This window comes from Phaethon aethereus, assembly GCF_964289735.1.
Source record: "Phaethon aethereus genome assembly, chromosome: 16".
In the NCBI taxonomy this organism is placed as follows: domain Eukaryota; kingdom Metazoa; phylum Chordata; class Aves; order Phaethontiformes; family Phaethontidae; genus Phaethon; species Phaethon aethereus.
Window position 1 is genome coordinate 17737888 of NC_138592.1, and position 21225 is coordinate 17759112.

General features: G+C 52.9%; 1 protein-coding gene across 1 annotated transcript in view; it reads right to left on the reverse strand.

The window, feature by feature from the left end:
* CHD6 (chromodomain helicase DNA binding protein 6) overlaps positions 1-20896 on the reverse strand; it is a gene marked incomplete at its 5' end in the record, with an annotated part of 90448 nt that extends 69552 nt beyond the window's left edge. The window contains 2 exon segments of the mRNA XM_082007376.1: positions 20782-20833; positions 20837-20896. Coding sequence (XP_081863502.1) covers positions 20782-20833; positions 20837-20896 — 112 coding nt within the window.
* Between the last annotated feature and the right edge of the window lie 329 nt (positions 20897-21225).

Here is a 21225-nt window from a genome sequence, read left to right on the forward strand (position 1 = left end):
AGATTAGGGTTGGGATAAGGCTGAGACAAAGTCCAGAGCTGCAGCTGGAGTGGGGCTGGAAAGGGGCTGCAAGAGTACCTGGCAGCTGCCAAGAGACTTGGACTGGAAGAAATCACTGGTCCACGTAATTGATAGGGGACTTCTCTACAGCTTCCCAGGAAAATCGGGGTTATGGCTAAGAAAAAGAAAACTCAGAGGTGCAGAGGCAGGGGGGCGAGGGAAAGCACGCCTGAGCAAAGCAGGGGCTGCAAGAGGCCTCACCTGGGAGAAGGCCTTCACTGCGGAAATGGCTGGGGGTCTTGGATAAGGCTCAGCTGGAAAACTAGGGCTAGGGTTGAGAGAACTTCTAGAGCTCAGTGGGGCAGGAAGAGGGGCTGCCAAGAGGTCTGGGCTGTGAAATGGCTCAGAGGCCTTCCCTACAGCTCAGCTAGAAAATAGCTCCTAGGGTCAGGGTCTGGACTGAAAGGAAAGGTTACACTTGCAGTTGGGGTGGGGCTGGAAAGGGGCTGCCAAGAGACCTGGGGTGGGAAACACCTTTAGCTGGGAAATGGGGAGCCCTTCCTTATGGCCCAGCATGCAAACAAGGGTTTGTGTTGAGAAGCAAAAAGCTTGGTGTTATTGCTGGAGCGAAGCTGAAGAGGTGCTGCCAAAGGTAGGTGAGGGCTGTCAAGAGTCCTGGGCTGAGAGAAAGCTTTGGTATGGGCAATGGGTTAGGGGTCTTCCCTACACTTCTTCACAAAAAGTACGAGTTAGAGTGAAAGAGAGAGCTTACAGTTGACCCTGGTCTAGGGATTCAACAGCCAAGCAGGGGCTACCAAGAGAGCTGGGCTGGGTCAAAGTTTTCATCTGGGCAATGGCTGTGGGGCTTTGCTATTGTTCTGTGGGAAAAAGAGAGTTAGAGCCAGGGTTAGGGTTAGGGCTGAGTGAAAGCCTGGAGCTGCAGTTGGACTATGGCTGGAAAGGGGCTGCCGAAGCCAAGCGGGGGCTGCCAAGAGACCTGGGCTGGGAGAACTCTTTCATCTGGGTTTCCACGTTTAAAGCTCAGAAGGGAAGTGAGAACTAGGGTTAAGGCTGACAGAAAGCAAAAGTCTAGGATTTCAGTTGGAACAGGGTTAGAAATGGGCTGCCAAAGATTATTTTAGGTTTCCAAGAGACCTTGGCTGGAAATCAACTTTTGTACAGCAGGTTTTGTCAAAAGGTTCAGCTATAAAATTAGGGTTAGAGTAACACTTATGGAAAGAGAAAGCCTAGAGAGGCAATGGGAGCAGAGATGGAAATGGGCTGCCAAAGCAAAGTGGGGACCTACAAAGAGACTGGGGCTTAGAGAAACCTTAGGTCTGTAAAATGGCCTCAGCAGCCTTCACTACAGCTTCCCCCAAAAAGGGAGAGTTAGGGTTGAGAGAAAGCCTGGAGCCACAGACAGACCGGGGCTGGAAAGGGGCTGCCAAAAGAAAATGGTCAGGAGACCTGTGCTAGGAGAAGTCTCTGGTCTGCAACATGGCTCCAGAGCCATGTCTACTTATTCCCAAGAAAAACGAAGGCTAGGGATAGGATTGAAGGATAAGAGCTGCCTTTGGAGTGGGGCTGGAAGGTAGCTGCCAACACACTTGGGATGGGAGAGATTTTTACCCATGCAATGCCTGGTGGTCCTTGTCTAAGGCTCAGCAGGAGAATGAGGACTAGGTTTGAGAGAAAGAAGACTTCTCCATTTAAGGTAAAACTGAGACAGTTGCGGTAACTGGCTCTGCCCTCCTTCATTGAGGTGCAAAGGGAATAGAGCACAGTGACAAACAGCATTTTTTAAAATCAAATGTTTGTTTTCAGAGGCTGGTGCTTTGCTGAGGCTGGCTGAATCTTCACAAGGACAGGTAAAAGATCAAATTTTGCCTTTTTCTGTAACCTCTTCCTCAAAAACAATATCCGTTCTTGTGGAAACCTTACAAAAGAGCCAGCCTGAGGCACTGCAAAGATTTGCACTGCAAAGCAGTGAAAGCTAGACAAGGATTTTTCCGACTGCGCAGAGGAGCTTCATCACAGAGAGCACCAACACCACCTAAGATTGAATTACATTAAAACATATCTTGCGGGAACGAGCTGTAATTAGACTGGCCCACAAGTCCGATGGTGTCCACAGCCAATGAGCTGAAAATGTAGCATGTATTAACAAGCAGAAGAGGACTGTGCTCACAGGTTACGTATTCCAAGAGAAGGCAATGGGATGAGTCTGCACCATCCAAGTTGCTCTCAGCTGACATCCTACTTGCCTTTTAGGAGACTGCTGGTGGGCTCTCACAGCTGAAACTCCAGTTGATTTTGCAGTGCACACCTCGCCCCCTCAAAAAAGCTGGGCTAATACAAGTCCATTAATCACCAAGATACCCAGAAAAAAGGTGTCCTTCATGTAATATAACACATACACAGGTGAGGATCAGCCAAACAGGGCCAGTTCTCAGGGTCCCAACAGGACAAGCACTTTGATGGAAGAGTGCAGGGGGATGAAGCTTTGGTTCAGTTTTGGGCCCCTTGCTACAATAAAGATATGAAGGTGCTGGAGCGCATCCAAAGAAGAGCAACAAAGCCAGTGAAGAGTCTAGAGAACAAGTCCTATGAGAAAAGGAGGAAGGAAGGGGAGAAAAGGAGGCTGAGGGGAGACCTTATCACTCCCTACAAGTACCTGAAAAGAGGTTGTAGCGAGGCGGGTGGCAGTTGCTACTTCTGAGTAACAATTGATAGAACGAGAGGAAACGGCCTCAAGTTGCACCAAGAAAGGTTTAGATTGGGTATCTGCTTCATCGAAAGTGTTATCAAGCATTGGAACAGGCTGCCCAGGGAAATGGTCGAGTCATCACCCCTGGAGGTATTTAAAAGATGTGGCGCTTAGGGACATGGTTTAGTGGTGGACTTGGTAGGGTTAGGTTTACGACTGGACTCAAGTTATTTTAAGGGTCTTCTCCAACCTGCCATGGTTCACAAAAAATGGGAACAGTCCCCAAAACCAGTAAGGCACACGGCACAGTGAGGGGCTGCCCCTGTCTTTCCCTTGGCGACACATCTAGGCTTCCCTCAGCCCTACCCTCTCCCCAACTCCTGCACGTGCCCCCAAGATACCCACACAACCACCAACAAGGACAGGCCCCACAGATGACTTTAGACATACAATCTCTGAGTGCAGGCTGGCATTCCCCCAGTGCAGACTTTCACTGATACCCCTTCAGGGGTTCTGCATCCCAACAGGAACAGATGTTCCAACAGCCCCCCAGTCACGGACACACAAAGGCACTTCAGAAAGAAAGTTTTATTCATAGCCATTATCCAAAGAGAAACTTTCATTTCCTGCAGGGAAATCACATCTGCAGTGTGGCAAGGAAGGGGGGAGCCAGCAGCTCTGAGTGCCGTCCTGCTTTTGCTTTGCCTTCACTTCCCAGCTCCGTTCCCCTGGCTACTATCTTCAACCCCTGCCCTCCCCTCTCTTCTCTGACGGCAGCCGCATACCCAGGCCCCCAGCCCATCACACAGCTATACCTGCAGCTCAGAAGCTCCCCCGAGGCCAGCTCAGCCCTGGCCTGCGAGCAGCAGTCAGGCACCAGAGCTGCCTCAGGACAGGCATGAGCACAGCCCTGCCCAAGTTGTGTCCACAGGCTTGTCACCAATAGTCAAAAGGGCTACAAACTCAGACAAAACAGAGGCCTCGGCATCTGCAGAAACTGATGGCATTTGCCCAAGGAAGCTCCTTATTCAGCATGGCAGCACAGATGAGAATTTTTTTACTTTATTAGAGCACATCCCTGCAGTATCGTGCCATGTCCAGCTGCCTGTGAGAGGCAGGTGGCTTTCTTCTTCAAAGGGGAAAAAGAACAGATTTTATCTGTAGAAATAAGCTGCAGCCAGGAAACAATGCGTGCAGTTAAAACAAAAATCAACATCCAGCCATCAGGACCTTGAAGACTGTTGATCCTCTTCAGAAGGATGAACAAAAGGGGCATGTGGCTTTCTCCAGGGAAGACTGAAGCACACCAGGAACTGGGATTCAAAGAGCAAGCAGTGCTCACAAGTCACCTCTTGAAGGACAAGGGGCACCCACAGGTGCATGTGGGCATGTCCACCTATGTGCCAGAAACACTGGTGATAATACACAGAAAACCTGCACTCTTTCTTTTCACATTTTAAGTAGAAATTCTGCACCAAAGCCCCTCCAAAGCTGCCGCAGCAAAGAACAGAAACAGGCAGCAGCCTTGGGTTGCAGCCACAAGCACCATGAACAGTCACTTGTAAGTTGACGTGTGCCACTACACAATACATTTCAATTCTCATTTTCAGACCACAGCCATGGCAAACATTCGCTGACACAGCCAAGCCACTCAGCACCCTGCACATGCACGCCACATCTCAATGAAGTGATAAAAATCCAGCAAAGAGATTGCACTTGCTTCTTAGCAGGTCTTCGGGATACTTGGGTCCCAGGCCAGAAGCGAGAGCTTCTGACACCTTCTCTTGAAGCAAAGCAGGCTGGGTCCAGCGGGAGCAGAGTCTGCCTTGCACCATGGCTGAAGTGAGGAGCCCCTCCGGCAACTCCTTTTGGTCCAAGGTAACAGTACGCTGCCAACCAGGAGCACACAGTGACACTGCAGGCTCACATCACTATCTTAAATGACTCAGAAAATACAAATTGGGGTCCATGCCTCAGCTGCCCACCCTCACCAGGAGCTACAAGCCAGCATTCAGAGATTAGCAGTTTTCCCAGCCGCTTTTCCTACGTGTTAAACTGGAATATGAACTCATTCTGTGGTTCATCAGAGATGTTCAAAAGGAATAGGAACCCCACACTTCAGGCTGGAAGCCCCTCTGCTTATTACAAACCAGAGAAGTACTCTAAAACAGTATACCTGGCTCCACACATTCTTACTCATCCCCCAACTAGCTGGCACTGGCACCTACTGGAGGTGCACCCTCTCTGGGCTGACCCGTCTGCCAGCTGTGCTCCCCAAAGCCCAAGGGTCCCCTTCCCAGGCGCAGGAGCAGCACCAGGCACCGCACAGCAGGCTCGGGCTCCAGGGAGGTGTCAAGGACAGTCTCACTGCAAGCAGCTCCTTTGAGGCAGAGGCATCAAGAAGTGTCTGACCTCCCATCTGTCAGCAGACTTCTGGTGACACTTCCTCCCAGACGAGGGGTGCAAGCCTCACTCACCTCAACATCATGTGGCCTTTCTCTCTCCTCCCCTCTATAGTGTTGATTACAGAAAGGACCCCTTGAAAATACAGATCCCGAAGAGGCACAGCACTTTGCATGCAGCCCTGAAGAACAAGCAGGAAGGCAGGGAGATGATGAAGAGAAGAGAATTACACAGCCATGCCATGAAATAACTGATTTTCAGACAAGCAGGTCTGCTCTGCCGAAGTGTCTCAGGAAGTGCTGCATCTCCTCAGTGTTTAGGCACAGCTTGAAGGAAAAGAGATTAGTCGGGGGTGCCGGGTCCAAACCTGCTGCCCAGGCCTGCAGCAAGCCAGACTCATGGAGTGCAGCTAGCCCAGGTGGAGCCAGGGAGGCTCAGCCACCCTTACTGCTCTGGTACCAGATGATGTGCTAATCTGCCCTGAGAAAGGCTGGCAGAGGTCAAAGTATGATGAGAAGATTCAGATCTCTCCAGAGCGGGAGCCAGCACTCCCAGCAGCACAGTGCTGCAGGCAACTCCCACAGCCGCAGCACAAGGTCCTGCTCAGCACTTCCAAACACAAGGCAGCAACAAAGGGCATCAGGCAATGGGGCAACCAAAAGCTTTCAGAAGATTGTCTCAGAAGTAAAGCGTCCTGGTCTTTCTTTTGCCCCACACCACCAACTCCTATGCCAATGTCAGCAGCTGGCCTTGTACACACCGTCTAGGGGAGGCAGGGACATCCCCACTGCCTCACAGAAGCTGCAGAAGCAGCTGTTTGGGGAAAAGAGGTGCTGCTCCAGCCCTGGCAGCCTGAGAGCTGCTCTGCTCCCCACCGCCCGCTGTCATCATGGCAACAGCCCTTGGCTCAAGGAACAGTGTCTCATGCCTGACAACAAACCTTACAGCCTTAAGGAAAGGGGAGAGTAGTCAGTAGCCATTCCCTACCATGCAGAGATGACACCGAGCCACGTCATTTTTGTATCGCAGTTAGGCATCATGTGAAGCCTTTCAGGCCTTTGCAGAGCTGAGGCATTACACTGCTGCTCCAGCAGGAACTCCCAGAGTCCTGGTACTTGCCACTGGTCAGAGGCACAGGAACAGAATCAGCATCTCATGGTGTGCCCCATCCCGCAGACTGGACAGCCTCTTGCATCAGCACACTGACCAGAAGCATGTTGGGCCAAGCTGGATCAGTGTGCCGGGGGTAAGGGACCAGCCTTGGCAACCAAACATGAATCATTCCCAAAGGAGCAAGGGTGCCTGCATCTGCTTGAAGATAGCTGGGGGAAATAAGTACTGGCCATTGCTTGCCAAGAAGTTTGCTGCATTGCCCTGCTACTCCTGCCCGAATCACTAGGGGCACTACAGAGTAGCAGACGACACACGAGGAATGACGGGCTCTGGCAGCATCTGCGCATCAGAGAGGCCTCCAGATCACCCTTTACCCTCAGTAGCTTTGCTGTTGGCAAGGCAGACATCAAGCCTGAGGACAATCAAGCATGGCCCAGGCATCAGCCACCCTCCCTACCTCATGCATCCACATCACAGGTGAGAAGCAGGAACAGACCCATGGGTCCAGCTGGGACAGACCGAGAGCAGAACTTGCAGCCTGCACTGTCCTTCACCCACTTGGCTTGACCAACACCCTTCTCCAAGGCACCAAACAGCAGAGAGAGACAGACACCTGCAGTCCCCTGGTGCTGCTTGGTTCTTGCTACCTTATCAATTCCTGTTTCCAGGCAGGGCTGCACAGACACGTCTCAGCCGGCAGAGCTACCGGAGCTTGAAGCCTGAGTATCTGTGGTGCAATCCAGGGGGACTCAGGCAACTAACACTCCTGTGGGCTGCACGGAGAAGGGGCTCTGCAGAGGCATCGCCCTGCCACCAGATTTACAGAGGTGCTCCTGCTCAGACGAGGAGATCCAGGCAGGGGAGATCAGCACTGACAAGACAGCTGCCTGCAAAACACTGAAGGGGCAGCGCTAGGGGAGGGGGAAAGAGAAATACAGCACAAGAGTGACACTTCTCTCCCTGGCTCCTCCCAACTAGCTCTCAGCAAAGCTGAATTGGGGAAGGCTGCGTGCCCCAGCAAAGTCTCCTTCGCTGGGCAAAACAGCAACCCAGCCGGCTGCTCCTCCACAACGCGCTCAATCACCTGAGAGCTTCTCTGTGGGAAACTCTTTGAAGGAGGTATCCAGCCCTCATCAGAAGCCACCCGTCTGCAGGCTGTCACGCAAGCAGCCTGGCAGCCCAGAGCCCGGCTCTCTCCCCACAGCCTGCTGCAGCAGGATTTGTTTATGTGTCTGCAGCTGCTCCGTGCATTCGCCATGGGAATCCAGGCTGAAACTCCAGCCGCGTCAAGCGGAGAAGCGGCCTCCCCGCCTCCCCTCTGCGCAGCCTCGCAGCTCGCGAGCATGCCGAGCCCGCCAGGCAGAGTGCTGCAGGGGCACGAGCCCCTGGAAACCGGCCTGCCGGAGCGGTGAGCCGCATTCCCAGCCCTCCGCAGTGCCTCCCCCACATCCTGCCTCCAGCCCTCCACTGGGGGTAGAGAATGCAAATCTTGGGTTGTAATTTTTCCAAGTTAAAAATAACCCAGTAGTTCAGTAAGAGAGAACCAGCAGCAGCAAGGCAGGGGGCTGGGGAGCCTGTGAGCAGCTACAGCATACATTTTTCCTTCCCAAGCAGAGGCTATAGAGAAGCAGCTCCCAGCTCTGTGCACACAGCTATAGAAAGCAAGACCCCTTTCAGGACCCCAACTGCAGAGGCTTTGCTGAGCAGCGAAATGCTCTTTGTCTCAGAGCTGCCCTAACACTCCCTCACTGCTCCCTGGCCCCAAGAGGAAGGGGGCACAAGGCCCCGCTCCCGAGTGGGACACACGACAGGACAAAGGAAGCAAGGGAGAAAGGAGCATACAGAGGTCTGAATAATCCAAAGTCAGGGAGAAAACACCCCTCAGGTGGGTGTACATGTCCAGGCCGGGCCAGGCAGAGCGTCGCACCAACGGCCAGACCCAGGGGAGTCACAGCTGTGCTCCAAGCAATTTTCAGTACTTAAAATATTTAAATCTTTTAAAAAAAGAAGGGCGGGGGAATTAACTGTGTTCTCTGTGGGGCCAGCAGAGCCGAGAGATCTGCTGATAAGGACACCCAGTGCATGTGGCAATCCTGCCGCCAGGCCATGCAGCACCTTCCCAGGACACCCAACTCCACCACCCCAGAGGGGAACAGGCAACAAGACTTTGACAGGCAGGCAAGAAATAGCCACAACCCTCTTTGCTACTTGCTCCATGGGACAAGCAATACAGCAATGCTGCACAGCGTTCCCCATCCAAAAAGCCTGCTCAGCACCAACACTTCTGGTCCCAGGCCCTACCATACAAGCTCTCAGCCCTAAAGCAGCAGCCACGTCAGAGACCCCAGGGAGACACTTGGGACAGTGCCAGTGCCTGCACACAGAGGATGCTCTATTGGCACCCAACAAGCAAGAGAACGCACGGAGGCTGGATGCAGCCCCCGGTAATGCAGCTTCAGTCAGCTGTGCTTCATGACTCTCATGACAAGCTCATGTGGCAAAAACAGCAATAGATCCTTTTGGAGAGCTTTCAAATGCAGCTCCTAACCCAAGACTGTAACCACAATGACCTTCAGTTATTTCAAAGCTGCACAGTGCCACAGGGCTGAGAACCGAGGGCTTGCTTAGACTCCAGTAAGCACAGCAGCAAGCAGGGACCAACTGCACAAGAGGAGAGAAAGCCGCAGAATGGCTGCAAAAACCTTTGACTTTGTTCAGCGAAGGCACATCACAAAACACAAAACCATGCCTGGCCAGCCAGTGTGCGCACAAAGACACGGCACTCCAGGTTGTTGCTAAACAGAGGGAAACCCGGTCTGAGCTCACCCTAAAATGTGTTTCTCTCAACACCTTCATGGACAGCTCAAAATGAGGGGGGACACCACTCCCAAGCAACACTGGGAGTTGAGAGGTGGCCGTCTGCAGAGTGGGGATGAACCCAACGTTAGCTGCACCGCATTCTCCACCATGGAGATGCACCCAGCATTAGCTGTACGCCCTTTCCCACACCATCACCCTGCTGCCCTGCTGTGCAGGACCTGCCAGGAGTGATGCAGGTTTCTCAAGCATACCTCTGTTGTCTTCTGATCAGCAGGCCAAGAGTCTCACTACAAACAGTTGCTCATAAGCCCCAGGCAGTGGGTTTTAATCCTCAACATCAGCAAGGCAAAAAACAGAGGAAAAATAAAACAAACCTCTACAGCTCAGCACCTATGCGGACAAGAGAGAAGGGAGGTAGACCAAGCCTGCCCAGCCCCATAGCTGGCACCCAGCGGGCTGGGCTCCCACAGATGGCAGGCCTGCGACCACTCTTGGCGGTGCTGAGGACCAGCATCTCATGGGTGAGGGTGTGCTGGTGTGTGTGTGAACACATGCAGCACTCCTGCGCACCCGGGGGGCCCACAGCAGCTCCCTGCAGGGCGGCAACCCACCAGCACAATTCACACACCCTTGTCAAGGGCAAGCTCTAGCTCCACTACATCAGCAAAGCCCATCGCACCAATGTGGCATTTTCCAAGACCTCTGCTACCCATTAAACACAGACATACTCTGGTGTGACATTCGACCTGGGCCACCGCACAGGCCAAATTAACTGCCGTGTCTGCCAATTTAGAACAGGCCATTTCTCTATCACCAGTGCCAAGTTTTCCTTCCACTTATTCACCAGCCCTGGCATGCTGACCAGCAAGCCAACAAGGAAGGACATGAATGGGATGTCCAGGGAACAGATTGTGCCAGTGGCCATAAAGCCTTCCCACCTCTCCCATCACTTAATCTCCTACTTTAAAATAAGGGAAAACACAGTATCTGTATCCATGTGCTGCAGGAGTGTCCCAACTTGCGCAGGCCAATAAAGCCTATGGCAGACTGCCACTCCTACAGCTTCCCGCACAGCTCTCCTACCCCTTGGGTACCGCCTGCGGGCAGGAGGCAGACAGCTTGCAGCCTCTCTCCTGCCTGCCAGGGGCCAGATGCACACTCCAACAGCCATTCAACACCGGTGCAGGACAGCTTGCCAGGAACCAAAAAGATGCCTGGTGGGCAACTCCTCTACCTTAGCCTGGGACTGTACACCCGATCCGCTCCACCACAAGGCAGGGAGCCTCACGTACCAAGGGAAGCATGTGCTAAGGCTGCCAAGGAGACTATGCAAAGCCTTCAGTCAGAGTGACAACACAACCCCAGCTACATTTTAGATGAAAACAGGAAAAGTAGCTCTGAGGACATGCTCTCGGTGCTAGAAGCAGTCCCTGTTCTCTGAAGTGCCTGGCTGTTACCCCAGGGCAGAGATGGGATCGTGGGCTCAGCTCCTACTGGCTTCCTGGACCAGTGTCCATGAGGAGCCAGACTTCCCAGTAGCTTAAGAAAAGCCTCTTCTGAAATACTGGGCCTGTGGGAGCACAGGGAATGCCAGCTGCTTCAGAGGCTTCTTGCAACAGGGCAAACCACCCAGCTGCTCTTCAGCCAACAGGAGCAATATAGAGGTTTCAGCAGAAACCAGCACCCTGCGCACTCTGCACATTTTCCTGCTGCCTTTTATTTCTCACACACAAGCACTTGGAACTTCACTTAGCTGCCCAAGTCCATCCTTAAGATCACTGGCCCTGTAAAGATGCCACCAGGCACATAATTTAGCCCACAGCACCTTGATTAGTACAAAAGGTGTACAAAAGCCAGCTCAACTAGTAGACATTGACAGCTGGCCAAAGAACCTTTTATAAGGTTACTGCTTGAGAGCTACACACCGAAAGCAAGCTATCCCAAGGCAGATAGCCAAAAAATGAGATGGCATTCCTGAAAGCACAGATCTTCCCCTCTTGCTGTTGTTAATATCCTGCACAGCAAACTCTAGCTGTCAGAAAACAGCTTTGCCACACTGCAGACAGCTCCTCAAAGGCAATCAGAGCCCTTTGTGCCTCTATTTTCCAACTGTAGAATGGGGTTAAAAATCAGCCTTCACAGCAGGGCTACTGAAAGGATGAACAAGCACTTGCAACGCACCTCAAGACTTGGCTGTAGACACATGAAGAGCACATCTGACACCCAGAGCAGATTTCCTGCTGGGATGGCTCAGCAACACCAGCCACAGCTCCAAACGGTGACGGAGTCCCCACTGAAGAGTCCAGTCCTGCTGAAAATCATTCCTTCAGGCGTTTCTGTCAGTCTTCTCCAGTTGAAACTCCCTGCCATAGACCTCCACAGTGGATCGCCTTTACCTCTGCCAGCCATGCAGCTGGTGTCCCCCCACCCCCGTATGCTGCTGTTACTACCGGCTTTAAATTATTCCCTTATTGCCCTGTTGCTATAAAAGTAAAGTAAAAGGGAGAACCAGGCTTTATGCCCTCCTGCCAACCTGCTCCTGCTTCATCTAGTGAATAGCCCATAGGAACATGCCCTAAGAAACACGTCCAAGCCAGGAGCTGAATGCAAGATGGCCAAGCCTCCAGCAGCTGGGCCACAAGAGCCACAGTCAGCATTTTAAGCATTTCCAGGACCTTGCAAGCAGGATGGACACCAATGCTTTGCCAAATGTCTTGTCTGTGTACGGGCAGTGGAGTAGGGAGGGGTGTACAGCGCCTGAAGCAAGCTCAGGGTCATCCTTGCTTTGCCCACCATGGCCACATCTCACACCACAGTTCTTGAGCGCAGGCACTGAAAGCTGATCCCACGCTACATCTTAGCGTGTGACGTGAGCAGCTCTCCTCCAGGCTAGGCAGCACTGCCGTCCTGGTCCTAGGGGTCTCAAAACCCAGGAAACCAAGGAATGTGCTCTCTCACGCACAGCAAAGGTTGGAGGGGGAGTAGAACGAATCTCCAGGAGCAAAAGGACATTTAGCTACACTGCTCACTCCCCAAGTACAGGACATCTCTACCACCAGCTTACAGAGGTCACTTGATGCTGCCCTCCTGCCCAGGCAAAGGCTGTACCTGCTCTGTCAGCGCTGCAAACCCAGGCCACCCCACCTTAGGAGAGGGCAGAAAGGTTGGCTGGCAAGACCCCTGCCTGTGGCAGTGCTAGGCACCGGGGGAGCCTAGCTGTTCCTCAGCACCCGGGAAAGCTACATCCCAAACCACCACAGCCTAAGAGTTTACTGTATGCTGTGGTGAGGTGCCATGGCTCAATGGCATCTGTGCATCCTAAGAGAAACTAGCAAACCTTGGCCCAAAATAGCAACAGCCAGAAATCTGCTGCTCCCCAGGCCTGGGAACTTGCATACTGAAGCATCAGACTTCTTTCCCAAGCGTCTGAAGAACAGGTAGAGAAAGTAAAATGTGGTAAAGTCTCCTGATGCAACACAGAGCAAGAGCGCCCTTCACAAGCAGCACCACTACCCCACAGTCCTCAGGTCCACATCCTTACACACACCTCCAACTGCTCTGCCCTGCAAGGACTGAAACTCCCTGACACTTACGTCCCAGGGCTTCCAATTTATTCTGAATTTATCTCTCTGGGATACAAGTTCTCCACAATCTCAGCTGAAGCTACTTTGAAGAACTGTCTCCAGAGTTCAGATGCCATCTGTAATGAGACATTCCTGTCAATCATCTCAATGCTTCTCGCATTTGTGTCTTTTACACCATCCTAAGAAACATTCCAGCATGGGAGGGAGAGAGAAGTACCAAAAAGAAATTAATCGATTCCTCATGCGCAAATGCTTGGAGTTCAGCAACGCCAGGTTTGATTCCCTCCTCAGCTACAGGCAATTCTTTAATACACTTGGGTAGTCTTTTTAAACAGCGAGCACCCAAAGTCCTGCCCAGACATGCTGCAAGTAAAATGCTACCAAAAGCATACAGAAAGCAGCCCCTTCTTGTCCCACCTCATAAAGCCCTTCAGTCAGAGGTCAGCTCAGGGAGCAGTGGAGGCTGGACGTCCACACTTGCCCAGGGAGGCAGCACACTCCTCCTGTCAGAGCATGCCCAAGCTGCGATCACTAACGCTGGCTGCAGTGCACCATCTTCGCAGAGTCCCTTTTTCTAAGCAGAGCTGGGACCTCAGAGCACACCAAGCCCTTTCAAACAGTACACAGGCAGAGCTGCTGTGTTCATTCAGGGCACAGACACTGAAGACACCCACCATGTCCAGCACCCTTCTGGACAAACAGCACCATTTTTATGGTGTCAACTAGCCAGTGGGCAAGCATCAGCTGCACCAAACTACCAAGAGTAGTCCCTGCTTGCTTGGCAGGCCTCCAGACATCACTCTCCTTTGGCATGTAGCAACAGGAAGGCCAGGCAAGCAAACCCTGCACACAACAGCAGAGCATGGGTCCCACAGACCCATATCCTAGCCCACTATTACTGCACGTACCTGTCCACGCCAACATGGTCTCCACATCTCCTCTCCCTCCATACCTGGATGAGCCATTGTTTTTCTGACCCCTTCCTTCAGCAGACATCCCTGCATGAACAAGCATCCAACAAGGTCCAGAAATCCACTTCTGCTCTGTGTCAGACATCTCCCTTTCCCAGCTCAGGGTGGCAGAAAGAGCAGAAGGTAGAGCTGGATCCAGAAAAGGGTTTGGAACCACTGTCCAGAACTCCTCAGCCCTAATGTCACGCTCCATTCAGCAGAGTTGCCAGCGTAGAGCCTGTCTAGAAACCAGAGAGCAGCATCTGCAGATAACCACATCTCCACACACAGTGCACTGTGCCCTGTCGGATGTGGGCACAGTTATACCTATTCAAACACACATGGCCTGCAAGCCTGCAGAGTCACACCTCACTACAGGGCTCTCACTGAAATTATAGCTACTAAAGCTTCAAAGAGCCCGGGCCCAGAGTGACCCACTCCTTCCTTTGCCTTCTGGATTCAGGAACCTGGTCTTCACTCTCAAAGCACAATGTGGGACTGGCCCAAAAACATTGCTCCAAAACAGCAATGTTATTCTCAGACACAAATTCTCACCCTCCGGAGCAAGGAGGTGGAGCAGTCACTGTGACTGGCCCACAAATCTGTAACCACTTCTCTGAAGAAATCAGGGTAACCACAAACCTCAGCACCTTCACAGTAAGCACAAGCCTTGCTTCAGTCAGCCTCATCACCACACAGTGAACAAACAGAGCACAGTCTCTGCTGTCTGCGGTGGAGGAGAGAAACCTGTCTTTATGTATGCATGAAAGTGCATGCTGGGAAAAGCTCAGATACCCTGGTGAGGGGCACCCTATGGGGACTGAGAAAGATCACTGAGAAACACGGCTTTGCTTGCCCTAAAGCAAGGAGCAGAGAAGCATACAAATAAGAGCAATACGCTGTGTGTTCCCTCACTGCTCTACTTCCCAGGCGAAGTGAGCACAGGGTACGGCAAGGATGCACCACGCACATATATAGAAGTCATCAAGAGAACAGCGCTCTCTTCTCTGATCCTCAATTAACAGACACCTAACGCTTCAGCTTCACTTTATCTTAAGTATGTTATAAGTTCAATCAAAGCGGATGAAGCATTTAGGGTTAAAGGTGCTCTGTGCACAAGACCTAGAGAACTCCAGGCAGCAGCTCACACAAAAATAGCAGGTTTCACAGCACGTCTATAGCAAAGCACTAATGTTTATTCTTGTATCTAGGACTAACTTTAATTCTGCCTCGATGCACAGATATAACAAGGCATTAATGTTTGTTAAAGAACCAATACTTCATCTACCTACATATCAAAAAAAGTGAAAGTCCCCCCATAACTTTGCATCACCCTTGCTCCTGTGTGTAGCGCACTAGCACATTGCTAACGCTGGAGTTCACCTTCAAAAGCAGCCATCAAGCATAAGTTAAAGTGCAAAATGAAAACCAGAAAGCACATAAAACAACTTGGTTATCTAATTACCTTCATGACTTCTGAAGAGAGGTTTAACAACTGGAAGTTTTTTGACGGAAACTCAATTACATCCACATAACGAATGTCTCTTTCTAGTGCAATAGAGACCATAGTTCTAACGTGGAAGGCCTGGGAGCTGAAATCCTTCCATTAGCTAAAGTCTTGCTTCTGCCTTCAAAGGAATGCAAATGAGAGACCTCCTGGAGGAAGGGTCTTACACCCCAGGGAGTTTTAGCAGCCCTCTGGGCAGTAAGTGCTGCAGTTCCTATCCCCCCAGGTGCACTGTCAGCAGGCCAGACACAGGGACAGGCGGCTGCGCTTCCCCCACCAGGCATTTGCAAAGGCTTTTGGCCTAGGAGTCCCTCACAGCCCTTCCCACCTACGTTCCCAGGCTGCAGTTTAAAACGTGCTTTAGCACCATGTAAGATACGGAACAAAACAACCTTGCCCCTCCACTGCCTACCTGTACCTCCCTCACAATAACATGTAAATTAGTAAGGAGATGCAGCCAGATCATGGAGCAGTCTGACCCCAGGTATTGCCTCCTTTTACTCTAATGCAAAGCAAGGCTCCACAGATCCCACACCTTTATGGAAACATTTAGGAGACACAAATACTCTGCAAATTGACACTGACAAGCGTAACTTTCCCCTGCTTTCGGCACAGTCACCCCAAAAGGAAGCAATTAGTTACCTGCATTTCAACCCAGACTTCCCGTAACAACTGAGCAAAATGGCAGAAAGAGCCAGACAAGCGTTAGAAAGCTTCACCAGAAGAGATCTAAACTTAATTTAATAAGTTAAAACAAAACAAAACACCAAACAAAAAAAACCCAAAACACCCCAATACAACAAACCAGGTAACACTAACTATACTAGTGCAACATTAGGGCTGCATAAGGTTAGGGCAAAGGCAGGACTGCAGAAGACAATGCTGTACTTCCTAGGATAGATGTTAATAATACCACCATCAGGCTGCTACTGAGCAGCATCCCTCACAGGGAAACCAGGGCTGGAAAATGTGACGTGCACTCCATGGCCAAGCCAACATCTCATCATCATGATAACACCCGCACTCCTTGATCCATACCCCAATGCACCTCTGCAAGCATATTTCCAGCACCCACATGAAAAACAGAGGGACTGGGACTCGGTTCCCACACTTCTCACTTTCTTTTCTGGATTGGAAAGAGTGTTTTGCTCCTGTTAGAGCAGGATTTATATTCACTACAGGCTGGGAATCCCCTAGAGGCAACAGGCTGCAGTACGGAAACAGCGTGCACCCCCTAACCTCAAGGCAGCATTTCCTCCGCAGGAGGAAGGTCCTTGCACAAACGATGGGTGAAACGCTCCATTGACCTCCTCGGTGCCAACACGACCAAAGCCCCCAGCTCCTCTGCAAGCACTGGAGCCAAGGGCAGTGTAGAGCAGGAGCACTACACCCAGGCACCAAACTCTCCCAGCTTTTAGCTGACTTCCCGAGGAGCCGGGTGTGCTCAGGCATTCCCCAGAGCACAGCCACAACCATTCCCCAGATATGTCAGGGACCTGCCTCAAACATTAAAGCCTGGCCACAGCGTCCCAGGTATTTCCTACTTCTTAGGCTGAGTGGACACATCCAACATAACAATGCTAAAAATTAATAGCCACATATTGGCAGATTGCTAGGCTGCAGACCAGATTTTCCCATATAAGGGAAAGTTGAAGGCATTGTCCTATCACACGGAAAACATATTGCACCAGGCTGAGATATTAGAAAGCAAAATCAGAGTCTCCTCGTGTCACAAGCTGACACCCACAGCACCACGTTTTTCCCCTTTTGCTGACGGTTTGGTCAGCTTTCCCCAGCTCTGTTACCTCCACCAGGGGCTCGTGCCTGAGGATCACTGGGGCTGCCTGGGCCGGGCACTGCCCAGCACGGCATTTGCAGCACACTTTTTTAGAGAATTTTGATCACACCACCACCACGCTGGCAATGCCGACACTGACATCGCCACCGTTCCCAGGGTGAAGTATAACTCTGTTTTCACGGTTTTTTAGAGTGCTGAGAACCAAGCACACAAACACTGCGCACTGCCACCAACACTCTGCCTGCAGCAAACATTGCTACTCGACTACAACATGCACCCTGACCATCTTCTCTCCCCTTTACATAGCTCATTGGCCCCCAACAACAGTTCTGCCTCTGCTTTCACAGACCGGACAAAGTCACCAATGCCAGAGGTTGACTCCACTGTCACAAGCAGGAAACTGGGGATGAGAGAGGAGAAATGCTTTCCCAGCTACTTACAGCAGCAACAAAAACAAGCCCTCTCGGCTCCCCTGAAGCCCAGTAAGACACCCAACAGCTGTACTTGCCAGTGCCTCTTTAAGACAATTTCAGAGAAGCCTCCCTACACATGCCTGCTTTCCAGACCAAACACACAGAGTCCACATTCCTGCACCAAGGGCTCACTCACAGTGCAAAGCTGATCAACCCTTTCCCTCCTTTGCAAGTGCAAGCTTCTCCTGCACACTGATGTGCACAATACTAGCTCTTATCTCTGCAAACCTGAGACAGGACAGGACACCACAGCTTCATGCAAAAAACAAAGGCCTGCTCTGGCAGCCGAGCTCTCAACCTTGCCATCTCACACAAAGAAGTTCACTTGCTTGTGCAAACCATATGCTTGTGTTACACAAACTATAAAGTGAAACACTTTGTATGTTTATGTGTTCGGAGAAGCTCTTCAGAAAATATTAAAGATCTCTCAAGGAAGACTTAATCTTCCGAAATTATTGAGATCACACTTCCAGGGGGGGAGAAGGCAGAGATTCACTTCCTGTTAAATATGGTGAAAAGCAGGCAGGAAAATGAGACATTCCTCTGACAGCCTCCTCCATCAAGCCACTAGAAATCAACAGACCCTGAAAATACCCACAGCACTGACCATTGGGACTAACACCGGCATATCCAAGGCCAGCTGCTCAAAGACCAGCAGCTTAGTCAGAGCCACTCTCCCTTAGTGCTAACATGCAGGACAATGGAGGGAGAGGTAAACTCAAGCCATTAAAAAGGCATACACTACCAAACCAGACAGCAGCGATCAGACCAAGGTAATGAGGGACCCCGACAGCACCTTCCGCAATAGATGCGCATTATTCACATGCTGCAAGCATTAGGAAACAGCACAAGAGCTGCCTTAGTTTCACAAATTCACACAGGCTAGTTTTAACACATCTGTACTAGCCCGCAACAAGAGGCTGCAACCGCCTTCTGAGCGACAGGGCAATCATTTCTGCCTGGAGGAATGAGACAATAGGCAGAAATAAACAGCCATGGCTGCGGGATGGGCTTCAAACTTCAGGAAGTGAAAATGAACAAAGATGAGTCTTTCTCCAAGTCCTCTCATTGACTTTGGCTTTTATTTAAAAAACAGTAATACATACTTTCAGTTCCGCTGCACAAGGTACACACAGACATTTTGGTAGAATGCAACTGTACGAGTTACCATGCTTTACAGCTTGAAGCACTCGAGGGGCAACATTCAATCAGCTTCACCCCACCGCTGCTGCATGCTGCCCATCTTTGCAGCAAAGGAAAGTCAGCAGTATGTCCAACGCTCCTGAGGATCTGCAAATTTAGGCAGCTGTACCAATTCAGAGACGATGGGCAGAATTAGCTTTCCGAAAGCAAACAGACAGCAACATTAAGCTTTGTAGTGGAAGAGGAATCAATTTTCCACTAAACAAGCGGAAAAGAAACCCAATGGCAGCCCTGAACAAAACCAACCCAGCTGGAGGCCAGAAGCCTCCAGAGAAACAACCTATTTACTCCAGGAAGAATTTACTCCTAGAGCAAAAATATGCTGTTATTGCTTCATACTTCAACAGCTGGACCAAAACAATTTCTCTGCAAAGCAGCACAACAGAGCTCCCACATGAATGAGGTAAACAAAGGGCGAGGAGAGGTAAGGCGGCACCTATTCCTGTGCCATCACCTGAACAGGGCCCAAAACCAACAGCAACACTTCACAGCAGGGAAAACACTTGCAGAGCTCAGTGTTCCCTCTCCTCTGACAACACCCTAATCCAGCCGACCCCACACCAGTGCCAAGTATCTGTAGCCCTGCAAGTGAAGGGGTCAGGGATTAACATCTAACAACTACAGCCACATCTGCCTGCCCGTGAGGAGCACTCTGCCAGTGAGGCCAGTGACTGCAGAGGGGTGCAGAGACTTCTGCACAGACCTACAGGACATTTTGCACAACCACAGCGAACCGTCTCCACCTCTCTCCCCTCATTCTCCAACCCCAAAAGCCTTTGCTGCATTTCCCAAGAAGGAGGTAAACAACAAAAAACGGCCCGAGCTTCTGGGTAGAAGCATCCCAACTCACTGAAGAAATAAACCAAGCACTTTTCATGGCAAAATTACTGAAAAGCTCTACCACGTCAAAGGCCGGCAGCAGACCAAGCAGAACCAGCTCTCCATGTGCCGAGGTAGATTGCCTGGCCTCCGCGGTCCCGGACTTTATGGCGAGTTTAGCATAGTTGTCAAGAAGGCAAATCGATAAACAGAGAAAACGTTAGCTGCCCCAAGACGGGTGCGCACACTACGCAGCAATACTAGCAGATGGTTTCTCTTCATCTTTCCGTATTCTGTTTGCGTGCGTTTCTCTCGCAGTGTTTACCCTACAAACCTCATCGATCAAGACTAAAATCCACCTCGATCGCCAGTAAGAGCCACTGGTAAGAACAAGGAGAATCCCACGACGCAGCCACCAAAACAAAACGGACGCAAGGCTGCACGGGCCGACTACAGCGAGATGACTACAGCGCAACGAGACGCGACTCCAACGTGACTGTGATGCCTCTCTGTTGTGACATGGCTGCAATGTCACAACAGATCCACGTCCGCTCCGCGCACAGCGGGCGGAGCGGGACGGATCCGCCGGTGACAGGGACGAGCCCGCCGCCAGGAGCGGAGGGAAAGGCCCTTTCGCCGAATCCCCCCCTCGTCGTCGCCCCGGGTGCCCTTGCTCGGCAGGTGCCGGCCCGCAGGAGACCCGTGCCCCAGGGCCTCCAGCCTGCAAAGGGACCCACTGCTCCCCCGCCCGCGAAGTTTAAAGACTTAATTATCGATTTTCTCGAGCACTGCGGCCGGAACGACGGCGGAAGCTGCGCCCCGCGGGCAGGCTCCCGGTCCCCCGCATCCCACCCGCCGCTGCGGCCGCGCAGCTCGACGCGGCGCCGGGGGCCTCGCTCCCCCCTTCCCGACCGGGAGGAGCCTCCGCGCAGCGCCGGGGGAGCCCGCCCCGCCTCCGCCCCCGGCCCCCCGCACGCCCGGGGCCCGCCGCGGCTGCGGAGGGCGCCGGGCCCCGAACTGCCGGCCCCAGCGCCGGCTAGGCCCGGCCGTCCCCACGCCCGGAGGGCCGGAGGCGAGCGGCAGGCAGGGCCGGCGATAGACGCCGCGGCCCCCCGCGCTGCCGCCGGCCCCGCGCCCCGGGGGCGGGGGAGGGCCGCGAGGAGGAACCCGCGGGGGCGCGGCCGGCCCGGCCCGGCCCCGGGCCCGAAGCCATGACAGGGCCGGCGGCCGGAGCCATGACAGGGCCGGCGGCCGCCCCGGCCCCGTCGCCCGCCCGCCCCGCGGCCCGCGCCGCCGCGTTCATTCATAGCGCCGCCCCGGCACGGCCCCGCCGCCGCCCCTCGCCCCACCGCCGCCCCCGGCCGCGCCGGGTGGGCGAACCCAAAAGTTCGGGGCAGAACTTACCTAAAATGGCTCCTCGGCCGCCCAAATACAAACAGCTATTATTTGGTGAAGTTTAGCCCAGCACCCTGCAAGGACACCCTAACCTCGCCCGGGCACGCCCCCACCCCACGCCCATTGGCTGCCCGCCGCCGCGCGCCGGCGCCCATTGGCAGGCCGGCCCGTCAGCCGCGCGGCGCCCGCGCCAAGCTTGGCTGCGGCGCGCCCGCCGCTCGCTCCATTGTGCTCCTGTTTGCACCGATGAGAGCGCGGCGGCGATTGGCCGCGCCGCCGCCCCCGCGTGCCGCCCCCCGCCGCCGCCGCCCCGCCCGCGCCCTCCACGTCCGCGCCCGCCGCTCGTTCCCCGGATGTGAGCCGGCGCGCGGGCCCACCCCGGCCGCGGCTCCGGCCCCGTTCGGGAACGGGGCCTGTAGCGGCTGCCGCCCGCGCCGCCGCCTGACACGAGGC